Below are 26,241 nucleotides of genomic sequence, written 5' to 3' on the forward strand. Positions count from 1 at the left end.
TCCGCTGACAGATCCACTCCCAGATATCTAAAACACTTCACTTCCTCCAGTTTTTCTCCATTCAAACTCACCTCCCAATTGACTTGACCCTCAACCCTACTGTACCTAATAACCTTGCTCTTATTCACATGTACTCTTAACTTTCTTCTTTCACACACTTTACCAAACTCAGTCACCAGCTTCTGCAGTTTCTCACATGAATCAGCCACCAGTGCTGTATCATCAGCGAACAACAACTGACTCACTTCCCAAGCTCTCATCCCCAACAGACTTCATACTTGCCCCTCTTTCCAAAACTCTTGCATTCACCTCCCTAACAACCCCATCCATAAACAAATTAAACAACCATGGAGACATCACACACCCCTGCCGCAAACCTACATTCACTGAGAACCAATCACTTTCCTCTCTTCCTACACGTACACATGCCTTACATCCTTGATAAAAACTTTTCACTGCTTCTAACAACTTGCCTCCCACACCATATATTCTTAATACCTTCCACAGAGCATCTCTATCAACTCTATCATATGCCTTCTCCAGATCCATAAATCCTACATAATTATTGGATATGTAATTTTGCATTTACAAGATCTATTTTTCCATTGCAGATTTCATATAAGAATATAATTTTTGAAGATGAATGCTAATGAAAGCGATGATGAAACATTGCACCTGTCAGCAGAGACAATGAGTGCATTGATGGAATTTTATCAGGAGCAAGAAGAAAGAGAGCAAAAAATGAAGGAAATTGAAGAGGGCAACATTCCTAACAATTTTGAGGAAAACTGGGTAAGACTATTATGACAATTTTCTACATCAACATGAAAAATGATGGCATTGTCACTTTTACATTTACTATTATTATCATTCAGTCTTCTTTTACTGGTATTATCATACGAACATGATCTCAAATATGGACAAATGTTCAAGATAGTTATCAGCAAATCCTAGTTATAAAAGTTTATTTTGACTACATATTAGGCTGAGGGAATTATTTTCAAATTTCTCAACTCTCTCTCTCTTGAGCAGTTTATAGCAGTTAAGAATCACTGGATCATTGCAGGGTATTTTCTGATGCCATCATTAACTTTCCATTCCCCTACATTAATCTGATGCTTCATGTACTTTCTTATCATGTAAATCTCTGCCTCAGTTGTCTAAGTTATTCCATGAGTTAGAAGAACATATGTCAGTAATGCCAGTCACTTTACACACAAAAAAATCTGTAAATAGTCCTGGACATCTCCATGAAATGTTGTACTCTTAAACCATACTTTACTACAATATAATCATCAGCGAAACTGTTACTCTTACATTTCCACCAGTCATATTACACTGCCTTTCCTTCCACTGTGTTGATACCTGCCAAAGTCTGCCTCTCTTTGTTGTCAGCTGGTGAAGAAGCAGAGTTTACCGATGAACAAGTTTGCCCATTTCATGAGTTGGTCTGCTGCAGTACTTTCTTAATCATTACAGTTGAACCTACATATTTTATTTCTCTCTCTTTTCTTTATAGATACTTTCAAAGATAATTCCTTGGTGAAGAAAGAAGAGATGATGAAAGCCTTGTGGAAGATGAAATCTGGCAAGGTTTGGATGGTACTGCAGTTCAATTTATTAAGAAAGGGGGTGACTGTGTTGTTGAATGGTTGGTAAGGATATTCACTCTATGTACAGACCATAATGAAGTGCCTGGGGACTGGCTGAATGCATGTATAGTGTAAGGGCATGTATAGGCAAAGGGGATAAAGGCAAGTGCTCAGATTACAAAGGCATAAGTTTATTGAGTATTCCTGGAAAATTGTATGGGAGGGTACTGACTGGAAGGATGAAGGCATGTACAGAGCATGAGATTGAGGAGGAGCAGTGTGGTTTCAGAAGTGGTAGAAGATGTGTGGATCAGGTGTTTGCTTCGAAGAATGTTTGCGAAATACTTAGAAAAACAGATGGATTCATATGTGGCATTAATGGACCTGGAGAAGGCATATGATAGGGGTGATAGAGATGCTTTGTGGAAGCTTACAAGAGTATATGGTGAGGGAGGTACACTGCTAGAAGCAGAGAGGCTTTTATCAAGTATGTAATGCATGTGCATGAGTAGAAAGAGAGGAGAGTGATTAATTCCCAGTGAAGGTTAGTCTGTAGCAGTGGTGTGTAAAGTCCCCATGATTGTTAAATTTGTTTATGGATGGGGTTGTTAGGGAGGTAAATGCAAGAGTGGGGTAAGTGGAAAGTGGGGTAAGCATTCAGTCTGCAGGGGATGAGAGGGCCTGAGAAGTGAGTCAGTTGTTGTTCACCGATGATACAGCAGTGGTGGCTGATTTGAGCAAGAAACTGCAGAAGTTGGTGACTGAGTTTGGAAAAGTGTTGTGTGGATTGAGGGACAAGTTAGTTGGGATATGAGTTTGAATGGAGAAAAACTGGAGGAAGTGAAGTGTTTTAGATATCTGGGAGTGGTCTTACCAGTGAATGGAACCATGAAAGTGAAAATCATGGGTGGGGGAGGGGGTGAAGGTTCTGGGACCAGTGAAGATTGTGTGGAAAGAGAAAACGTTATCTTGAAGAGCAAAAATGGATATGTTTGAAGGAATAGTAGTTATGCAAATATTATATGGTTGCGAGGCATGGACAATGGATAGGGTTGTATGGAGGAGGATGGCTGTGCTGGAAATGAAATGTTTATGGACAGTATGTGGTGTGAGGTGGTTTGATCAAGAAAGTAATGAAAGGGTAAGAGAGATATGTGGAAATAAAAAGAGTGTAGTTGAGAGAGCAGAAGAGACACCAGTGTGTTGAAATGGATAGGGCATATGAAGAGAATGAGTGAGGAAAGATTGACAAAGAGGATATATATATGTCAGAGGTGGAGGGAACAAGAAGTGGGAGACCAAATTGGAGGTAGAAGGATGGAGTGAAAAAGATTTTGAGCGACCAGGGGCTGAACATACAAGAGGGTGAGAGGGGAGCAAGGAATAGAGCAAATTGGAACGATATGGTATACGAGGGGCGATGTGCTATGAATGGACGGACCCAAGGCATGTGAAACATCTGGGGAAAACCATGGAAAGGTCTGTGGGGTCTGGATATGGATAGGGAGCTGTGGTTTCGGTACAAACATTCGGTGAGTGTGAACAAATGTGGCCTTTTTTGTCTGTTTTCCTGGCACTACCTTGCTGAAGCAGGGGGCAGTGGTGCTGTTCTCTGTGGGGTGGGGTGGTGCCAGGAATGGAAGAAGGCAAGCAAGTATGAATGTGTATATATATTGGAAAGGATCACAATTTTGCATGTGATCAAGATATTCCTATGAGTCCACATATGTATATATATCTGTGTATATGTATATATACACATGTATATGTATGTTTATGTGCATGTATGAGCATCCATGCATAGTTATGTGAATGGATGGGCTATTCTTCATCTGTTTCCTGGTGTTACCTCGCTAACGCAGGAAGCAGCGATCATGTATAATAAAATAATTATATCTGTAAAGAGGATGCTAAATTTCACTTGACTCATGAAATTTATGATTATCATTTTAATACTGCCTATGAAACCTTTGACAGGATAGCAAAAGGATGATGTTCTTTACTTCTCCCTCCAGACTTGTTTTAATACAATACCAGTTAGGTTGTACTCTATATTTTTCCCTCAGTCCATTTGCTCACCAACAGATGCATACCAAGTAAATCATTTATATATGAATAACTTAAAAACTCCCTCCCTGTACACACACACACAAAAAAAAAAAGCAGACACTTTTTGATTCATATTCAAAACACCTCAAGCACATCATTGCCAGATTTCTCTTGTAAATTATCATACTGCCATCTCACAAGATTTTTCAGTAGGGTAAGTGATAGCTGCATAGTAAGCCAGGACTTCAGTGGTTAAGTTGCACTCCTCTAAACCATGTAGCTGTCTCTTCTTTCTGCCTCACTCACATGTGGACTGCTGGCATTCTGTCCACAAACAATCTTTCCTGGTAGCACAAAATACTTGACAACAGTCAACTCACACAGCTCATTCTTTATAACTCTAGAATTTCCTGTGAGCACTCTGAGCTAGCCTTTCTCTTTGGCAAAATGGTAGGTACGAGCAATAGACAGTAGTAAATAGGAACACTTAGGCAAGAGCATAAGGGGGAAACATTATGTTGAAGTAGAAGGTAAGAATATCAGGTGGGAGAGTTGGGTAGAAATAGTAGGTACAAACATTAGGTAGGAGTAGTCAGAAGGAATATTAGGAAGGAGCCCCTGCAAACACTGCACTAGAGTTGGCCTCTCCCAGTGGCTTATTAAGGGTAAGGCACTATGGATAAGACAACAGCATTGGAGCTCATTAATTAGGGGGAATCTATTGCCTTGGCCACCCATTTGAGGGATTTCCAGGAGGGAACAGGCATTAGAGATATAGATACATGGGAAGATTCATAACATTATGCAATACTATATTTTACTAATACCAATGTACACTGCACGCTTTTCTGTTTGTTATAAAATTATGAGATTAATAGAACAGGTACTTCCCCGTAAACATGCATTAAAAAGTCAACTTTTCAAACTACCTTTGAGTGCAAGTGTTGTGGCATTCACATAGTGTTCACCATCTGTTCATGCATCCAGGTTTACCATAAATAAACAACAATGGTGCAGCAGTCCTTCCGCGCTCTCCTCCACCCTTTGAGTTTTTATATAAAACTGGGTATATGTGTGATATTATAGTACATGAAGTCCTACTGATGAATTTGAATCAATCTAATTATGTTGATAATCTTCAGTACATTAAAGCAACACACAAAACAACATACGTGAGAAAATATGTCCAGAAATATTCCTATGAAATGTTATGTATAACATTATTGTTAGTCTAAAGTAAATTTGGCTTCATTTAGTTTCACTGAGAGTAACACTTTTTTGGGATGCATATAATACATGTATCAAGGAGCTTGTGACCAATATCATGTAAAGCAATAAATAAGTTTCCTGTGTTGTTTATAAATACAGTATTTCTATTATTTTTCTGTATTTTCAATAATCAGTTCTTTTCTCTCATTAATGAAAAATCAGTTTAAATGGCATCATCAAGGTCCTCTGGGTGTGGTTTTATGGGTAGTCTAGCGTACTGAGAGGGCCACCACACACAAGGGACAATGACAATAAGACATATCCCTTGTGCCAATAAAATAAGAATCCTTTTTGAGATTCAGACACAGGGCCAAACAGAAACAGGTGAGAACTGCTACAGGAAGAAATGAAACTGGTGTCCACCTACACAGTGATAAAAAATCTGAACGCAACAGAGCAGAGTATCTTAAACCCCTAAAACAACGTAGAAACAAGTCATTTAACATCCTTTACATATGCCAATATACAGGGATTCAAACCCCACAGAACAAATAAAATCCCCTTCATAAGAGACTTGTTTAAAAAGTCAAAGGTGGTATTTGTGGCCTTTACTGAAACATAGACTAAAGAACTTATGACTAGTGAGATCTGGATCCTATATGTGACAGAACCAGAAGATCATGTGGAGGAGTTGAACAGTCTAAAATAGATACTCTCAAACAACTGAGCTCCTGAATCCCTCAAATGATGTAATAAAAGAAGCACATGTTGTCAAGTTCAAAAACCAAAACCTGGTCATTGCATTAAAATAAATACCAACAGATGCAAAACCATAAGAAGTTACATAAAAAAGAAACACAGAATCATGTCTTGATCTCCTTGGAAACCCAGTCCCAAAAATATTCATTACAGAGAACTTTAATTTACCACACATGAAAGAGAAGCAGGTAGGAAACAACACTGTAGCTAAAACTACACACACTGGATGAACACATGCAAAAGAGTTATACAGACTCTGTGACAAGTTTGCCCTCGGTCAGAATAATAACAAAACCAACCAGAGTAAAATAACACGGAACTAAATCTTTACAAATAATGTGGACCTAATATGTGACACCACCATATCAAACACCTTGTACTGTATTCTGATCACGACGTAATTAAAGGAAAAACAAGATGGGATGATAAACTGCATGGGCAAAACTTGGGGAACCCTAGAGGTGTATTCAGTAGTTTTATTTTTAATAGTGAGTAGATAAAATTGGATGATGTGATCAACGAGGTATCAGCTGCAGACTGGGCAATCCTTCTGAGTATCAAAACCAAGTGGAGCATGTTAGAGACATGACCAGTTTGGTATTCCAATGATACAACAGACACGCACCAGCGAGGAGAAAGCTTAAGAGATCTAAGGTAGAATGAGCAGGGCAAGCAGGTGGCAAAAATAAAATGCAGACCTGAAAAAAAAAAGAAGAAAAATGACCCAAAAAACTTCTTCCTAAACAGTAATCCTCTTATGTTCCAAGGCAGATATCACCAACTCACCTCAGGATTTTGAGAAAGCCATTGAGAGCATGCCTATACACTGTCCCAGAACTGGATTCCTTTAACTCGGTCTTCATAAAGAAATGCAAATCACCTCCTACATGAGTACTAAAAATCCTCCATAGAAAAACTTAGGTTTAGCATCATTCCCAAGACTTTGAATCAGACTCTTATAGCCCCACTCCTTAAAGTGGAAGCCAAGCAGTCCCAGATAAATTGATGGATAGCAATGACAATGCACATTAGTAGAATCTTTGAGAGAGTCCTAGGGTGCAAAGAGACTGAAAGTATGGATATGAATATATACATAACCCAGGACAACATGGTCTTAGGGCAGAAGGATCTTGTTTCTTTTAGCTGCTTGACCAATATCCAAGAATTGTGGAGACTCTGCAGGACAACCAAAATGTTGATGTGATGAGTACTGGCTATGCAAAAGCATTTGACATATATGGTCATGGTGTCAGCAAATAAAATGCACAAGATGGAACTGGAAACTTTGGGAGATGGATATACAACTTTTTTAACTAACAGAGCACAGCACATAGTTGTAAACCAGGCCATTTCTAGTGCCTCTACAGTAAACAGCTCAGTCCCACAAGGAACAATACTTGCACACCTGCTGTTCCGTATTCTTACATATCAAAAAAATTGCTCATCTTTACCACAATTTCATTGTTCCAAACCAAGTCACCTATGTCTGTCATTAATGAATTATATGAGTGAGTGCAATTATGACCATTTTACTTGTCATAATTATGAAATTCCCTTGTGTTTCTTTTGCTTTTTTCAGTAATATATGCTTTATAGTGATGTTTGCTTTGACATATGAGTACAGTCTCATTTAGGAACATCACAATCCTTACTCCTGATTGGAATGCAGCCTAAGAGTTGCAGGAGCTCCACAGATGAGGTTTTTGGATAGTGCAATCAATTAATTATATCATATTTTTTTGACACAAATTTACATAACTTAATAATTTTGGTTACTAATATTTTAACCTTCTTGTGTGCTGTTTTCATAGAAAAGCAGGAAGTTTTTTATTTTGCTGTTCCACCATGGATAATTAATATCTGCTACACATTGGCACAAATTTCCTTTTATTACTTTGAGTACCTTACTGAATCCTTTCCAGTCCATATTCTGATATTTTTTCACAACTGTCATGGTGATCAGCATTACAAGCAGTATTGGAAGTCACTTAGAAGTCAATTGTAAGTGATCACAGAACTTTTCTCCAGCCACATTATAGACAAGATACTCATTTGTAACTAGAACAATATCTTATATGTTGTCATTGCAATTAAGCCTATTAACAATTGCATTAGGACACCGTCAGAGAGATTTAGATAGAGTTCATCCCAATAGTGAGATTCATGCCACATTTTGTTACAAAAACATGCTCAGTTTCATTAAGATATGCTTGGATAAGTATCCACCCAAACCCAAATATTTTCATGTCCCCATTCAGTATACACCTTCAAAGTCTACTTGAATGCTAAATTTCACTTTTCTGGAGATTATTTTATCTCTCATACCTGTAAACTCCCTATGATGGCAAGAAACATGGCCATACATATCAAACAACTCAACCTGAAATCCCATCCTTCTTAAATGCTTTTTCCCATGAAGTTATAAGGTGGGTCTCTGCTTCTTAAATGAGAAACCTATCAAGGATCACATTAGTCACTAGGGGCAGTGGAGCTCTGCTAAGACTTTTATCCTGGATTTGTTGAATACAGTCTATGTGGTGTTCACTACCTTGTTTTTATAGTATGTTTGACAGTTTTCCCTCTGTTTAGCTACAGTCTTGTTTTCCCTCTCACTGGATGACTTTGTCCCTTGTTAAGGAGAAAGCAATTTCTTAATTTGCAACCCTCAAGTTCACCAGTTACTGAGACTTTTGTTGTGGTTAACCCCTAGAGAGAGATGGCAAAGGGAATGGTCATCAAAGATTTACATAGATATACACAGGAAGACTATTTGCAACTACAGAGGACCCTACTGCTTCTTTTTTACTTTCTTAACCCCTAAACTCTTAAACATGTATATTTACAAAAGCCAGGCAACTCTTCTAGACATATTTACATATCAAATTTTACACCTCTATTTCAAAGTTGCCTGTCAAGCCTCAGAGGCAGCAGACAAGGATTTCTCTCCACAGTCAGTCATCCCCCAGCTATGCCAATAACAGCACCTTCTCATGTGTTTTCAATGAAGAAAATTAAACAGCTTTACCTAGATTTATAGGACCTGGCAAAAGATAATCCTGCATTACATGAGGAGGATAATCTGTTATCAGATCATGTGGACAGGGATTTCGTGAATTCACACTCTGCTTGCATTGAAAGGTGACCATAATGAGACATTAAAAAGGTGTTTGGACCACTAATAGAGGCAGTGTTGCCAGCTACCACATAATTCTGACAACTCTCCATCTGACTGGAGCAGGTGGTAATTATACAAACTTTCATAATTTGTTGTTTTGAAAAAATTATCAGTGAATCATACTGTAAATAACGAAAAAGATAACGTATCAGATTAGATAAAACAATAATAACCAGTAACCAATTTTTCAGTGAAGGTTAGGATAAATGTGTAGAGGCATCTCAATGCTCCAGCCTTCCTCTCACAACGTTTGTGCACTCCACAGAAATATCTACAAAATCTTTACTGGTTATTGGTGTGATAGTAGTGGACCAAAGATACCTTTGAAGGATTTCTTTTATTCCATATGAATATCTAAAACTTCAAGGCTCAATAAATTTTCTATAAAATTAGAAAAACATAAAATTCACAGAATGGGTAGAAAACCAAATTGAAGAGTTAAGGGTTAAACTACCTTTAGTGTGGTTTGTAGCTTTGTGGAAATGAAAGATTTAGGTACGTTTGCTTTACCTGGATTGGACCTTGTCTCATAAACCTTATTCACTATGACATGATGTTAATCAGTAGTAGTTTGTGCAAGGTGATCCTGTCCTTAGACTTTTTCATACATGTCTGCTGTTTCTTGCAGTAGTGAGGTAGCACCAGCAACATATGAAGAAATAGCCTTATTCACTCAGATCCATTATCTTCCTGTCATGTGTAATGTACTAAAGCCACAGCCCCCATCCACAACAGGCCCCACAGACCTTTCTCTATGTCCCCTAGCCACTTCATATGCCTTGGTTCAGTACAATGACAGCATGTAAACCCCTGTAGAGGTTATGCATACCACATTGCTCCAATTCACTCTATCCCAAGCATGCCTTACACCATCCTGAAAGTTCAGACCCCAAGCAATTAAAGACCTTATTCATGCCTTACGTCTCATCTCCAATTGGTACACCCCCCATACCCTCCACATCTGATGCACATCATCTTTGTCAACCTCTCCTCAATCATTCTCTCTATATGTCTGTACCATATCTGCACACTATCCTCAACTTTCTCATACATACTCTTCTCATTACCACACCTCTCTCTTACCCAACCATTTCTTTCTTGCTCAACCCTCCTCACACCACATATTGTCCTCAAACTTTTAATTTCTATCTTATTCACTTTTTCTTACGTTCTTATCTACAGCCCATGCCTCACCTCCTTACAACACCATTGAGACTACTAAACTCTCAAGTCCTACCTTCGAGATACATGTTAAGATTATCCATAGGTTGTGAGAGGGATTTTGCTTTATCTTCCAAGACTGTGGAGGTCTCCCATTTCTTTTACTCAATAACCTTCTCTAGGAAAGGATAGTTTTTCACAAGATCAAAACTCGTTCTCTAGCTTTATACTGATTTCAAGTGTTTTTCAATTTGATTCATTCTCTCATAAATTTGTACATATATTTATCAGTGTTTTTTTATATGGTCTATTCTAGAATATGAGTCAGTTTTGGTACACAGAAGAGACTGCAAAAAGATTAGCTGAAGGATGTGTAAAATCGGCTGGCAGTAATGGATCTATAGCTTGTGTTTCAACACCAACAGTGTTTAGAATGCTGAAGAAAATGGAACACAATTGCACTTGTAAGTTTACCTCCACTGCATTTAGATTCATCATTATTCCTCTATTCATTTGTGGCATCACCCAGCTTGTATTTCAGAAAACTGATGGAAGTACAGGTACAGTACTCTATAATTATATTACATGTGAAGATTCACTGCATCCTACATAAAGCTTAGCAAAATAAATGGCAATAATCATAAGATCAAATATATATTTTTCTCTTTTGCTGGCTTGTCAAATAAGCAGTGAGTTACCTCTAGGGTATTTAGGGGGTTTGGACCTTTTAATATCATCAGACTGGTAGGGTAGTGCTGGCTTTCCCCACGCATCTGTAGTGGCAGCTAGTGTATTTAAAGCCATCCTTCAGCCAAAAAGAGGCAGCCATACTAATGTTGTCACCAACTCACTTGTTCCAGCAGCTCCACATTTAGACTAAATGTCTTTTCCCAGCCTTTGGTTTTTGCCTGCACTTCCCCCCCAGTGTCTTAAGGGTGTGGTGTACTGTATAATTTATTCAATTTATAAATTCAATTGTTTATTCTTATTACTTGTACTGAGTGATTACTTTGCCATAATCAGTGCTGGTAGCCCCTCCTTTTTTGCCAGTGTTTCTCCCTCCTCCATGATTATCTTTTTCCTTGTGTTTGTGTTGTTTTTTCTAGTTGTTTGGGAGGTTTTACTTGTATGGGCCCTAGGCATGGGAATTGATGCTAGAGAAAGGACCTAGAAAGCATTGCTGTTGGCCACAACTCCAGTTGAACCACAGGCAAGTTCCTGCTTAGGGATAAATGTTAACCAGTCGTCTCCAATTTCTTTAGCTTTGTTCTACTGATGTCAGTTGACACTTCAGTTAACAGGTAGTTCTTACAAAATGGGCCTTAGGAGTGTCTAGTTCATTGATCCCTCACCATTTTGCACAAATGGCCACACTGAATTCTGACTCCTCATTGTAGAATTCAAAAAACCTTGTAAAGCATGAGTCTATACTCATTACGTAACTCCCTCTCCCAGTCAATATTTTCAAAGCACCTGATCAATTCAGTGTTGTTGCCCTGACTGTACTTCTTTGGGCTTTGTACCCACACTAATCTTTGTCTTGCATCCTCCACCACTACATACTAACAAACAAGCACTGCATGATCACTCTTTCCAACTGGAGGATCATACTTTATATATTCTATTTTCATGTTTCATTCTATTTCTCCCTGGGGATAGGGGAGAAAGAATACTTCCCACGCATTCCTCACGTGTTGTAGAAGGCGACTAAAGGGGACGGGAGCGGGGGGGGCTAGAAACCCTCCCCTCCTTGTATTTTAACTTTCTAAAAGGGGAAACAGAAGAAGGAGTCACACGGAGAGTGCTCATCCTCCTCGAAGGCTCAGATTGGTGTGTCTAAATGTTTGTGGGTGTAACCAAGATGAGAAAAAAGGAGAGATAGGTAGTATGTTTGAGGAGAGGAACCTGGATGTTTTGGCTCTGAGTGAAACGAAGTGCAAGGGTAAAGGGGAAGAGTGGTTTGGGAATGTCTTGGGAGTAAAGTCAGGGGTTAGTGAGAGGACGAGAGCAAGGGAAGGAGTAGCACTACTCCTGAAACAGGAGTGGTGGGAGTATGTCATAGAGAGTAAGAAAGTAAACTCTAGATTGATTTGGGTAGAACTGAAAGTTGATGGAGAGAGATGGGTGACTATTGGTGCATATGCACCTGGGCATGAGAAGAAGGATCATGAGAGGCAAGTGTTTTGGGAGCAGCTGAATGAGTGTGTTAGTAGTTTTGATGCACGAGACCAGGTTATAGTGATGGGTGATTTGAATGCAAAGGTGAGTAATGTGGTAGTTGAGGGAATAATTGGTATACATGGGGAGTTCAGTTTTATAAATGGAAATGGTGAAGAGTTTATAGATTTGTGTGCTGAAAAAGGACTAGTGACTGGGAATACCTGGTTTAAAAAGAGAGATATACATAAGTATATGTATGTAAGTAGGAGAGATGGCCAGAAAGCGTTATTGGATTACGTGTTAATTGATAGGCACGCGAAAGAGAGACTTTTGGATGTTAATGTGCTGAGAGGTGCAACTGGAGGGATGTCTGATCATTATCTTGTGGAGGCGAAGGTGAAGATTTGTAGAGGTTTTCAGAAAGGAAGAGAGAATGTTGGGGTGGAGAGAGTGGTGAGAGTAAGTGAGCTTGGGAAGGAGACTTGTGTGAGGAAGTACCAGGAGAGACTGAGTACAGAATGGAAAAAGGTGAGAACAAAGGATGTAAGGTGAGTGGGGGAGGAATGGGATGTATTTAGGGAAGCAGTGATGGCTTGCGCAAAAGATGCTTGTGGCATGAGAAGTGTGGGAGGTGGGAAGATTAGAAAGGGTAGTGAGTGGTGGGATGAAGAAGTAAGATTATTAGTGAAAGAGAAGAGAGAGGCATTTGGACGATTTTTGCAGGGAAATAATGCAAATGAGTGGGAGATGTATAAAAGAAAGAGGCAGGAGGTCAAGAGAAAGGTGCAAGAGGTGAAAAAGAGGGCAAATGGGAGTTGGGGTGAGAGACTGTCATTAAATTTTAGGGGGAATAAAAAGATGTTTTAGAAGGAGGTAAATAAAGTGCGTAAGACAAGGGAACAAATGGGAATTTCAGAGAAGGGGGCTAATGGGGAGGTGATAACAAGTAGTGGTGATGTGAGAAGATGGAGTGAGTACTTTGAAGGTTTGTTGAATGTGTTTGATGATAGAGTGGCAGATATAGGAAGTTTTGGTCGAGGTGGTATGCAAAGTGAGAGGGTTAGGGAAAATGATTTGGTAAACAGCGAAGAGGTAGTAAAAGCTTTGCAGAAGATGAAAGCCGGCAAGGCAGCAGGTTTGGATGGTATTGCAGTGGAATTTATAAAAAAAAAGGGGTGACTGTATTGTTGACTGGTTGGTAAGGTTATTTAATGTATGTATGATTCATGGTGAGGTGCCTGATGATTGGCGGAACGCTTGCACAGTGCCATTGTACAAAGGCAAAGGGGATAAGAGTGAGTGCTCAAATTACAGAGGTATAAGTTTGTTAAGTATTCCCGGTAAATTATATGGGAGGGTACTGATTGAGAGGGTGAAGGCATGTACAGAGCATCAGATTGGGGAAGAGCAGTGTGGTTTCAGAAGTGGTAGAGGATGAGTGGATCAGGTGTTTGCTTTGAAGAATGTATGTGAGAAATACTTAAAAAAACAAATGGATTTGTATGTAGCATTTATGGATCTGGAGAAGGCATATGATAGAGATGCTCTGTGGAACGTATTAAGAATATATGGTGTGGGAGGAAAGTTGTTAGAAGCAGTGAAAAGTTTTTATCGAGGATGTAAGGCATGTGTACGTGTAGGAAGAGAGGAAAGTGATTGGTTCTCAGTGAATGTAGGTCTGCGGCAGGGGTGTGTGATGTCTTCATGGTTGTTTAATTTGTTTATGGATGGGGTTGTTAGAGAGGTGAATGCAAGAGTTTTGGAAAGAGGGGCAAGGATGCAGTCTGTTGTGGATGAGAGAGCTTGGGAAGTGAGTCAGTTGTTGTTCACTGATGATACAGCGCTGGTGGCTGATGTGGGTGAGAAACTGCAGAAGCTTGTGACTGAGTTTGGTAAAGTGTGTGAAAGAAGAAAGTTGAGAGTAAATGTGAATAAGAGCAAGGTTATTTGGTACAGTAGGGTTGAGGGACAAGTGAATTGGGAGGTAAGTTTGAATTGAGAAAAACTGGAGGAAGTGAAGTGTTTTAGATATCTGGGAGTGGATTTGGCATCGGATGGAACCATGGAAGTGGAAGTGAGTCATAGGGTGGGAGAGGGGGCGAAAATTCTGGGAGCCTTGAAGAATGTGTGGAAGTCGAGAACATTATCTCGGAAAGCAAAAATGGGTATGTTTGAAGGAATAGTGGTTCCAACAATGTTGTATGGTTGCAAGGCATGGGCTATGGATAGAGTTGTGCACAGGAGGGTGGATGTGCCGGAAATGAGATGTTTGAGGACAATATGTGGTGTGAGGTGGTTTGATCGAGTAAGTAATAATAGGGTAAGAGAGATATGTGGTAATAAAAAGAGTGTGGTTGAGAGAGCAGAAGAGGGTGTTTTGAAATGGTTTGGTCACATGGAGAGAATGACTGAGGAAAGATTGACAAAGAGGATATATGTGTCAGAGGTGGAGGGAACGAGGAGAAGTGGGAGACCAAATGGAGGTGGAAAGATGGAGTGAAAAAGATTTTGAGTGATTGGGGCCTGAACATGCAGGAGGGTGAAAGGCAGGCAAGGAATAGTGAATTGGAACGATGTGGTATACCGGGGTCGACGTGCTGTCAGTGGATTGAACCAGGGCATGTGAAGCGTCTGGGGTAAACCATGCAAAGAGTGTGGGGCCTGGATGTGGAAAGGGAGCTGTGGTTTCGGTGCATTATTACATGACAGCTAGAGACTGAGTGTGAACGAATGGGGCCTTTGTTGTCTTTTCCTAGTGCTACCTCGCTCACATGAGGGGGGGAGGGGGTAGTTATTCCATGTGTGGCGGGGTGGCGATGGGAATGAATAAAGGCAGACAGTATGAATTATGTACATGTGTATATATGTATATGGCTGTGTGTGTATATATATATGTATACATTGAGTTGTATAGGTATGTATATTTGCATGTGTGGACATGTATGTATATTCATGTGTATGTGGGTGGGTTGGGCCATTCTTTCATCTGTTTCCTTGCGCTACCTCGCTAATGCGGGAGACAGCGACAATGCAAAATAAATAAATGAATAAATAAATATTTTCATGTTGCAGTGTATAAAGAAAAAGACATGTAGAGATGGAATATGATCTCTCCACCTCTTGTATGCTCTGTGACATGCTGATAAAGGAAGTCCTCCAATATACTTTCATATTAAACACCAGAAAAAAAAGCTATTAATGAAATAGGAAAAAATTGCCCAACTTAAAACAGATGATGTGATTTTACAGACAAACACCAGGATGTAAGTGAGATTCTAAAGACATAATATGATTAGTTATCAAGTGAGCCAAAGCCCGTATTATGCCCAGTAAACTTCTCCCTAAACAATTATCCTTAAGTAAGCCATCAAGAGTATGCCCATGAACTTATTCATCATAAAGAAATGCTAAACACCTCTAGCACGAGCCCCTAAATATCCTCTTGAGAAACAGTCAGAATTTTGGCATCATTCCGAGAAGTCTGAAACTGACTCACATTGCCCCACTCCACAAAGATGGAAGCAAAGCTAACAAAAAAAACTATTGACTAATAGTATGAACATCACACATCATTAAAATCTTCAAAAGATTCCGAAGAGACGAACTGAATGAATTTACTGAAGTGAACAATCTACATTACCCAGGACAGCAAGGTTTTAGGGCAGAAAGATCTTGCCTCCTGTAGTTGCTTGACTACTACAATAGGATTGTTTAAGCTCAGAAAAACAAAAATACTGTGATTTACACACTTTGGAAAAGCACTTGACATAGTACATAAAATGTCAAAGATGGGAATAACCAGAAAAATTAGATGAGTATACAACTTTTTAACTAATAGATTACATGTAAACCATGTCATCTTCAGTGCCTCCACAATAAAGAGCTCAGTCCCCTTGGAACTGTACTTGGACTCCTGTTCCTTATTCTTATATCTGACATTGATATAAGTATGAGCCACAGTTTCATATCATCCTTTGCAGATGATTAGAGCACAAGTATGAAAATCACAACAACAGATGTTGAAAGGCTACAAAGATACATAAACAAAGTCTTTAATTGGGCAACCAAGAACAACTAACTCTTCAGGAGAGATAAGTTTCAACTCCTCCAGTATGAGAAAAATGAAGAAATAAAAGAACTCAGCACTAGACAGACAAAGATGCTATCAGAAACCAGTTGAATAAAGTAAAAGACCACAAAGTGATGTGTGATGACCTAACCTTTAGCATACACAACAAAACAATGGTTGCCTAATGCAGAAGGGTGGTAAGATGGATCCTTAGAACCTTCAAGACAAGGAAGAAGAGACAATGATGATGTTATTCATGGTGCTGATTCTTTTATGAATTGATTATTATTCCATTCTAACATTACCCTAAAAGGTGAGTGAAATTACAAAATTAGAATGTGTTCACAGACCTTTCACAGTCCATATCAATGTGTTTAAGGAATCAAATTACTGGGAATGGCTAAAACTTTGAGGCTACACTCCTTTGGAGCACAGATGGAAGAGGTATGTCAACTATACCTGGAAAATCCTAGCAGTTATATTTCCTAGCTTTCATTCAGAAATATTATCCTAGTGGCTCAACAGACATGGAAGACTGTAAAATTTTACCTCTAAAATACAAAAGTGCAATGTGCACAAAAAGAGAGAGCACCTTAAACATCGAGGACCCAAGACTCCTCGGCACCTTGCCAGCATGGAATGCTCAAAAGATAAGTCTAAGAGTGCACTGGATAAAGGACCTACAGAATGTAATGGGCCAGCCAGGTTTAAGGGCCAATGGAAGCCCTAGGGATGCAGCTTCCAACAGCTTGGTTGACCAATGACAGTCCAGCAGCCTGGCTATGGGAGACGAAGACCCCTGAAAACTTCACCGTTAAGTAAGGAATTTGTCTTCATGATTTCAAATATGTCTTTCCAGTCTATTTCCATGTAATTGAGATCTCCCATTATCAGTACTTTACCATCTCTGAGGAGAGTGTTTCTCGCCATTTCCTTCACTGTTCACAAAAAAGACTTGCTCTGGGTCACTAAAATTCTTTCAAGGATTGTAAATCAACACTGTTACAAGACACTTCTTACCCATAGCAATTAAGTATTGTGTGAGGGTACCACTTACTGATATTTCCTGGAATTTAGTGGAATCCCTTATTAAGAGGGCTAATCCTGTCCCTCCTTGTTATTGTGTGCCCTTTCAGACACATCAAGTTAGACTTTAGTTCATTTGCAAGGTTTATTCCTACCATTCCCACAGTGTTGGGGTTGCAGTCTCGTATATGGTCCTTAAATTCTACTTCCTCTCCATTTGCCACTGGCTGTTTGCATGTGTATACAGACTTTCCAGCATAGTTAATTAGTTAGTTTGTTCCAGCCTTCTTGGGCTAGAAATGGGAATGTAGTTCCTCCATCTGCCTTGATCTGATACCTTTTATTTTTTTATCTTTTACCAATTCTCTTTGGTTCTCCATACTACATTTTACCCTAATTGACTTTCTCCTGGTGTCTTGTATGTATTTCCTCATTCTCCTGATTTCTTTTATCTCCACTTGCTTCTGCTAAGTCAATTCTTGAAGTAATTTATGGATATTCTACCCTTCTATGGCTACCCTTTACCCCTTGCTTGATAGATGATCTTCTTTCAGCCTAAAGACCATTATAGACACACCTGGTTACCTACATGAATATTGCTTCCCCTGTCTTCATAGTGCCTTGTCATTCTCTTTTTTCTTGCAGGTTTTCAACTCTTTTGATTCAGGTCATGTATTATGTATCTGTCTTGAGTTTTAGATACATGTAAGAGAGGTCTGGACACTGTGTACAAACAACAAAAATTTGTTTCACCACCTCTTAGTTTGTTAACAATTTTGCAGCTCTTATCAGTAATCTTTAAGAGTTTTCACAAGTACCTAATGGCCTAGATTGTACATTGAGAGTCAAAAGGCCATTTTTAGGGGCCTTTTGATTGTCCTTTTCCTTGGATGATTTCTTTTTTTTTTTTATCTAGCTAATCTCTGTCCTGGAAACTTGAGGACACAGAATCTCTCCACTATCAAAAACCCTTCATTCCATTAGCCCTTTGAGAGCTCCATCGTTATGAGTCTGTTGAATCTGTTATGACCTCCAGAGTGGTTACATTTATAATAGGAGAGATTAAATATTATTCTCCTAGAATTAAGAAGCAAAAAATTATATGATATAACTTGGTGCAAACAAAATGCAAGTCATATTAGTTGGTAAGTCTTCTCTCACACACTGCCCTTTGTGAACCCTCCCTCTAGCTGACAAAACATGTGATTCTAGAGTTTTTCAGAGAATCTATGGATAGGAACCTCCGGAAACACTGAGCTAGATTTGCCCTCTGCCAGTGACCTGTTAAGGGTGAGGTACTAAAGGATATGAAGCAGCACTAGAATTCAACAGTTATGGAGATTCTTTTGCCATGGCCACCCCCTTAAGGGAGTTCCCTGAAGGAACAGGCATCAGAGATATAGATATATAGAAAACTTTATAACAGTATTCATTTCTATGCAAGAGACTTGGGTAATCTGTACTACAGTTATGGTGCAGATGACATGCAGTTTCTCTTTCCCCTTGAGACTATTCAAAAGATTCTTGTAGTTTAATCTTCTAAGAACACCAGGTTAGAACTATTGTTTTTTCTTGTTCATAGTAATTACAGGGAGAAGACAGTAAGTTGGGGGTTCTGTTTTACTAATCTTAAAGAATATTTAGATAGGTTTTTCACTACATCTTTTCTCCTCTTGGAAAGACCATTTTGCACATTCTGTAGTTGCCCCCACCAGAAACAGAGGCACCCTTTTTGAAGCCATGGTTGTGGGTCTTTAGGCAGTTTTTTATGACAGTATCCCTTAATAGTTGGTGGTGATCTCTAAAACTTAAAAATGTTGCATTTTAAGAAGTCATAACACTAGTGGGTATCTGCTGAAAAGATACCTTAGGTGGAGTTAGGAACTTCATACCCATTATGGACAGATTTAAGACAATTCCTGACTTCGCCATTAAAGGATTATGCTGCAGAGTTGGTATGACAGTGATGTTCTGGAGCATGCAGAGGGGCCAGATTTATCTATAATGTTTTTCCAATCTAAGAAGGAATTCAAAGGAAAAGAATGAATTTAGAATTGTCTTCTAGACACAAAAAAATGCTGTAACAATGGTTCAAGGTGACTTTTTTATAGGACATCCACCAGACCTAACCCCCAGTAAGAGGAAATTTTTGGCATTTACTAGTCTGCAGATCCTGCATTTGAAGTTCAAGTTGACCACCACTTGGGGGTTTACCACACTTTAAACAGTGATCATTTAGCCAAGCCAATGAGAAGCCTGCTGACTCTTCAGGTAATTTCTAGTATGAGGAAGTATTTGCCTTCTATATGTGCAGAGACTTGGCAGTTCAAGATGACCATCCCTCAAAGCAGGGGGTTTTCATACCTTTTGAAACCACAGAAACTTATTATTTAAATAAACTGCCAGAAACATATCCAAGAGGTTCAAATGCAGTCATAATTCAACTTGGAAAACATTGGAAAACCGACAAATCACATACAGTTTCTTTCTGAGCTCTTATAGGCCAGCAAAAAGATCTTTACAAAACATCTTCATGTTTATTCATTATTTGGAATGAAAGAACAGTCATATTTGAAATGTATATAATACCTTTAAAATCTTGTGAACTATGACAACTAAACCTAGAAATGCTGATAATCTCACTGGATCAGTTACAAGTAGTGTTTAATGATCAGCTGTATGTTTGCAAAAGACACATCTGTTTCCTGTGTGACTGCATGGGTCAGCACATACCATATCTTGATAAGCATTGCCAATTCTATGTTGACAGTTCCGAGTCTTGGATATCTTATTATTCACACTAAGCCTTGACTTCTTCCTACATTGTCAATCATTTTCACAAAAAGCAAGAACGAAATAAACAGAAAAAAGAACACAGAAGCATCTCACCTCTCTTTCTAGTCTCTCCTAAAAGATCTCATGACCCCAACAAGCTTTCTCAAAACCTTTGGGTTCCAAGGAACCCAGTTTGAAAACCCACTGACATTCCAATTTCAGGAAGTTCTCACATTCATTTGATGCTCAGCCCTGGCAATTCAGCAAAACCTTTTAGTTTTTATATGGCTCTACAGTTTTAGTACTTTCAGCTTCAGACATGCACTAGACAAGAGCTGCAAGTCCTGGACCCCTTCATTTCAGCAGTTTTTATATGGATAGTGATTCTTTGGAACACACAGACTCATATTTTCAGTGCCAAAATACACTCTAGACCATTGTCTCATAGGATCTCCTGCCACCCCCTCTAGTAGTTCAGCTAAATGCTTCGAATGAGGAAGGGTTTTCCGTTTTTCAGATGATAAAGTGGGGCCCTTGAACACACACAGACTCATATTTTCAGTGCCAAAATACACTCTAGACCATTGTCTCATAGGATCTCCTGTCACCCCCTCTAGTAGTTCAGATAAATGCTTCGAATCAGGAAGGGTTTTCTGTTTTTCAGATAATAAAGTGGGGCCCTTGAAGTGGGTACAGTAGCCTTACCTTTTCTACACTTAGGGGATGTTGGACCCATGGTTTTTCACTTTCCAGAGCACCTTGAGCTGGGATTTTTGTTTTTACAACAAGACTGTGGCTATCCAATATCTAATGCACGAGACATTTGCAAAGCCTTGCCAATTCTAAAGTCATAATAAAGTACCTGGCTTGGTTGTGCTCACAGCCTCCCTTCTCTCTCTCTCTCTCTCTCTCTCTCTCTCTCTCTCTCTCTCTCTCTCTCTCTCTCTCTCTCTCTCTCTCTCTCTTTTCAGGAAGTATGCTTTTCTTGGCAGATGACTTCTGCAGTTCAGATAATTGCCAAAAGGGATTTTGATTAGGAGAAACCTTTCTTTTGGTTCCCTCTCCTTTGAAGTGTCACTTCAGTGGATATCTTTGTTACTTCTGAGATATGTTTTACTACACTCTCAGAAGGAAGAGCAATTTAAAAATGTAAAAACTCCTGGCTGGAAGATTTTGGAACCAGATTGATATTCATCCTTAGTTAGTCCTCTAGAAAGGGCTCTTTTTAACAGGTGCTTTTTCGAGACTCAGTAACATGCTAGTTACAAGGGGGTCAACACCTTTGTCCCAGGGATTTCTTCAGCAATACCATACACCTTGGATTAGACTCAGAAATGTATGACCTCTACCTCTATCCTGGGTTTTGTTTTTTTAACATGGATAGTTTTTTCTCAAACATTCTACAGGCAAAGGTTTGGAGTAAGCTTATATATGACTCATTAAATAACATATGATTTCTACCAAGGATGTAAGGCATGTGTACAAGTAGGAAGGGAGGAAAGTGTAGTTCCCAGTGAATGTCGGTTTGCAGCAGGGGTGCATGATGTCTCCATGGTTGTTCAATTTGTTTATGGATGGGGTGGTTAGGGAAGTGAATGCAAGAGTTTTGGAGAAAGAGGTAAGTATGAAGTCTGTTGTGGACAAGAGGGCTTGGGAAGTGAGTCAGTTGTTGTTCGCTGATGATACAGAGCTGGTGACTGATTCGGGTGAGAATCTACAGAGGTTGGTGACTGAGTTTGGTAAAGTGAATGAAAGAAGAAAGTTAAGAGTAAATGTGAATAAGATCCAGGTTGTTAGGTTCAGTAGGGCTGAAGGGCAAGTTAATTGGGAGGTAAGTTTGAATGGAGAAAAACTAGAATTGAAGTGTTTTAGATATCTGGGAGTGGACTTGCAATGGATGGAACTGTGGAAGCAGAAGTGAGTCACAGGGTGGGGGAGGGAGCGAAGGTTCTGGGAGCATTGAAAAATGTGTGAAAGGTGAGAACGTTATCTCGGAGAGTAAAAATGGGTATGTTTGAAGGGAGAGTGGTTCCAACAATGTTATATGGTTGCAAGGTATGAGCTATAGACAAGGGTGGATGTGTTGGAAATGAAAAGTTTGAGGACAATATGTGGTGTGTGGTGGTTTGATCGAGTAAGTAATGAAAGGGTAAGAGGTATGTGTGGTAATGAAAAGAGTGTGGTTGAGAGAGCAGAAGAGAGTGTGTTGAAATGGTATAGACACATGGAGAGAATGAGTGAGGAAAGATGTACAAAGAGGATATATATGTCAGAGGTGGAGGGAACAAGGAGAAGCAGGAGACCGAATTGGAGGTGGAGGGAACAAGGAGAAGCAGGAGACCGAATTGGAGGTGGAGGGATGGAGTGAAAAAGATTTTGAGCAATTGGGGCCCTGAACATACAGGAGGATGAAAAAAGGGCAAGGAAAAGAGTGAATTGGAACAATGTGGTAAACTGGGGTCAACATGCTGTCAGTGGATTAAACTAGGGCATGTGAAGCGTCTGGGGTAAACCATGGAAAGGTCTGTGGGGTTTGGATGGGGAAAGGGAGCTGTGGTTTCGGTGCATTACACATGACAGCTAGAGACTGTGAACGAAAGTGGCATTTTTCTTTTTTCCTGGTGCTACCTTTCTGAAGGAGAGATGCTGTTTCCTGTGTGGTGGAGTGCTGACGGGAGTGGATGAAGGCAGCAAGTATGAATATGCACGTGTATATTTGTATAAGTCTGTATATGTTGAAATGTACATGTATGTATATGTGCGTGTATGGGCATTTATATGTGTACATAGGGGGGTTGGGCCATTCTTCGTCTGTTTCCTTGTGCTACCTCGCTGATGAGGGAAACAGCGATTAAGTATAATGAATAATAATATAATGACTTCTACTTACTTCAGTTCAGATTGGCCAGAATACAGTTGTCTTCCTTGAAGAATCTGATGTCTGGTATTTGCTCCACCAGTACATTTATTAAACTGGAATGATACAGAGAAGTTAAGTGGATTCTCTTTATTACAGTGCCATACAAATCATAAGCATTTCAAATTTTTGTACATGAGAAAGTACTGGAGGGAGAGAAATGGAAGAATGAATGGAATGGTGTATGTGAGGGAGGCATGTAAGGACAGTGATAAGTGAAGACACTTTTCCCATGACCACTTTCTTGATGTGAGTTCCAAAAGGGAACAGACATCAGAGATATAAATAGATAGATAGATAGATTTCACCACTTACTGGTTTGACCTGGGCCTTACAGTAGAACAGTGGTGTGAGAAACCTCTAAGCTCCCTTCTTCTGGCTTCCCTCCCTCACTTTGCTCCTTTATATCTAGCTTCCTCTCCAGTCACTTTATCTCTGTGGTGCTGATGGACCAGCATCCCCACTTTTCTCCATCAAGAGCAGTGTCCCTCAAGGTTTTGTCCCATTCCCTCCACTTTTTCTTCTCATTTTTCAACAATTTCATCTCTTCCACAAATAATAAAATTCACTCATATGCTGATGACTCAACACTGCATTCATCCACATCCTTCAGTTCTGCTCCTTCTCTAACTCATTTTAATATATCTCAGCAAGCTCTTGCATCACATGGTTACTGTGTGGCCATTGGCTGCTCAAGGGTTGGCCATTTTGATTACACCTTTTCCCTACACATCGAAGCTTTAGAACTCTCTACCCTCTAATGTCTTTCCCAATAACTATGACCTGGCACATTTTAAAAGACAGGTTTTTCATTACCTCCAAAATTCATAAATACTTTCCCATGTCTTCTTTTTCCCTTTCATAATCTTCATATATCAGTTAAGGCCCAGCTATGATGTGGACTTTTGGCCCTGACCAGGGGAGGGAGAATCCTCCAGTGATGCCCAAACTCTTTATAGTTTAGGAAGTTTTCACATAATGTCCCCTTTAATGAACCCTCACAAAAATTATTCCAAGATATTGTTGGCAGTTAATTTAATTTTTTTTCATACATATTCGCATTTTCCTGTGTTAGCAAGGTAGCATCAAGAACAGAGGACTGAGCCTTAGAGATAAAATCCTCACTTGGCCTCCTTCTCTGTTCCTTTTTTTGGAAAAGGAAAAACTAGAGGGGGAGGATTTCTAGCACCCCACTCCTGCCCCTCAGGCACCTTCTATGACATGCAGGGAATATGTGGGAAGTATTTTTTCTCCCATATCCTCAGGGATAAGTTTGAATGCTTACCTTCAATCCATTGCCAGCACCACCCTACCCCACAGGAAACAGCATTGCAACCCCCCACTTCAGCTAAGTAATGTCAGGAACTGTAACAAAAAAGGCCACATTCGTTCACACTCAGTCTCTAGCTGTCATGTGTAATGCACTGAAACCATAGCTTCCTATCCACATCCAAGCCCCACAGACCCTTCCATGGTCTACCCCAGATGTTTCACATGCCCTGGTTCAGTTCATTGACATATATATATTATTCATTTTATTATACTTTGTCACTGTCTCCCACGTTAGCGAGGTAGCGCAAGGAAACAGACGAAAGAATGGCCCAACCCACCCACATACAAATATATATACATACACGTCCACACAAGCACATATACACACTTATATATTTCAATGTATACATATATATACATACACAGACATATACATATATACACATGTACATAATTCATACTTGCTGCCTTTATTCATTCCCATCACCACCCCACCCTGCAGGCACGCGAGGTAGCGTTAGGAAAAGACAACAAAGGCCACATTCGTTCACACTCAGTCTCTAGCTATCATGTATAATGCAATGGAACCACAGCTCCCTTTCCACATCTAGGCCCCACAAAACTTTCCATGGTTTACCCTAGACATTTCATATACCCTGGGCCAATCCATTGACAGCAAGTCGACTCCGGTATACCACATTGATCCAATTCACTCTATTCCTTGCACGCCTTTCACCATCCTGCATGTTCAGGCCCTGATCGCTCAAAATCTTTTTCACTCCTTCCTTCCACCTCCAGTTTGGTCTCCCATTCCTCCTCGTTCCCTCCACCTCTGACAAACATATCCTCTTGGTCAATCTTTCCTCACTCGTTCTCTCCAAGTGACCAAACCATTTCAACACACCCACTTCTGCTCTCTCAACCACACTCTTTTTATTACCACACATCTCTCTTACCCTTTCATTACTTACTCGATCAAACCATCTCACACACATATTGTCCTCAGACATCTTATTTCCAACACATCCACCCTCCTCCAAACAACCCTATCTATAGCCCATGCCTCGCAACCATATATCATTGTTGGAACCCCCATTCCTTCAAACATACCCATTTTTCCTTTCTGAGATAATGTTCTCGCCTTCCACACATTCTTCAAAGCTCCCAGAGCCTTAGCCTCCTCCCCCACCCTGTGACTCACTTCCACTTCCATGGTTCCATCCACTGCCAAATCCACTCACAGATATCTTAAATACTTCAATTCTAGTTTTTCTCCATTCAAACTTACCTCCCAATTGACTTGTCCCTCAACCCTACTGTACCTAATAACCTTGCTCTTATTCACATTTACTCTCACCTTTCTTCTTTCACACACTTTTCCAAACTCAGTCACCAGCTTCTGCAGTTTCTCACCCACATCAGCCACCAGTGCTGTATCATCAGCGAACAACAACTGACTCACTTCCCAAGCCCTCTCATCCACAACAGACTGCACACTTGCCCCTCTCTCCAAAACTCTTGCATTCACCTCCCTAACAACCCCATCCATAAACAAATTAAATAACCATGGAGACATCACACACGCCTGCCGCAAACCAACATTCACTGGGAAACAATCACTTTCCTCTCTTCCTACTTGTACACATGCCTTATATCCTCAACAAATACTTTTCACTGCTTCTAGCAACCTGCCTCCCATTCCATTTAATCTTAATACCTTCCACAGAGCATCTCTATCAACTCTATCATATGCCTTCTTCAGATCCATAAATGCTACATACAAATCCATTTATTTTTTCTAAGTATTTCTCATGTACATTCTTCAAAGCAAACACCTGATCCACACATCCTCTACCACTTTTGAAACCACACTGCTCTTCCCCAATCTGATGCTCTGTACAAGCCTTCATCCTTTCAATCAATATCCTCCCTTATTTCCCAGGAATACACAACAATCTTTTTTTTTTTTTTTTTTTTTTTATACTTTGTCGCTGTCTCCCGCGTTTGCGAGGTAGCGCAAGGAAACAGACGAAAGAAATGGCCCACCCCCCCCCCCCATACACATGTACATACGTCC

General features: G+C 39.8%; 1 protein-coding gene across 3 annotated transcripts in view; it reads left to right on the top strand.

Moving 5' to 3' along the window:
- LOC139754677 (EEF1A lysine methyltransferase 1) overlaps nt 1-26,241 on the top strand; it is a 51,488-nt gene that overhangs the window by 12,610 nt on the left and 12,637 nt on the right. For 2 of the 3 annotated variants that reach the window (XM_071672224.1, XM_071672226.1), the window contains exons 2-3: nt 612-792; nt 10,262-10,409. In XM_071672224.1, coding sequence (XP_071528325.1) covers nt 640-792; nt 10,262-10,409 — 301 coding nt within the window. In that variant the 5' untranslated portion in view covers nt 612-639. Of the gene's footprint in view, nt 1-608; nt 793-10,261; nt 10,410-26,241 lie in introns of all 3 variants that reach the window. The other variant, XM_071672227.1, reaches the window with a different exon arrangement.

This window comes from Panulirus ornatus, chromosome 17 (genome assembly GCF_036320965.1).
Source record: "Panulirus ornatus isolate Po-2019 chromosome 17, ASM3632096v1, whole genome shotgun sequence".
NCBI lineage: Eukaryota > Metazoa > Arthropoda > Malacostraca > Decapoda > Palinuridae > Panulirus > Panulirus ornatus.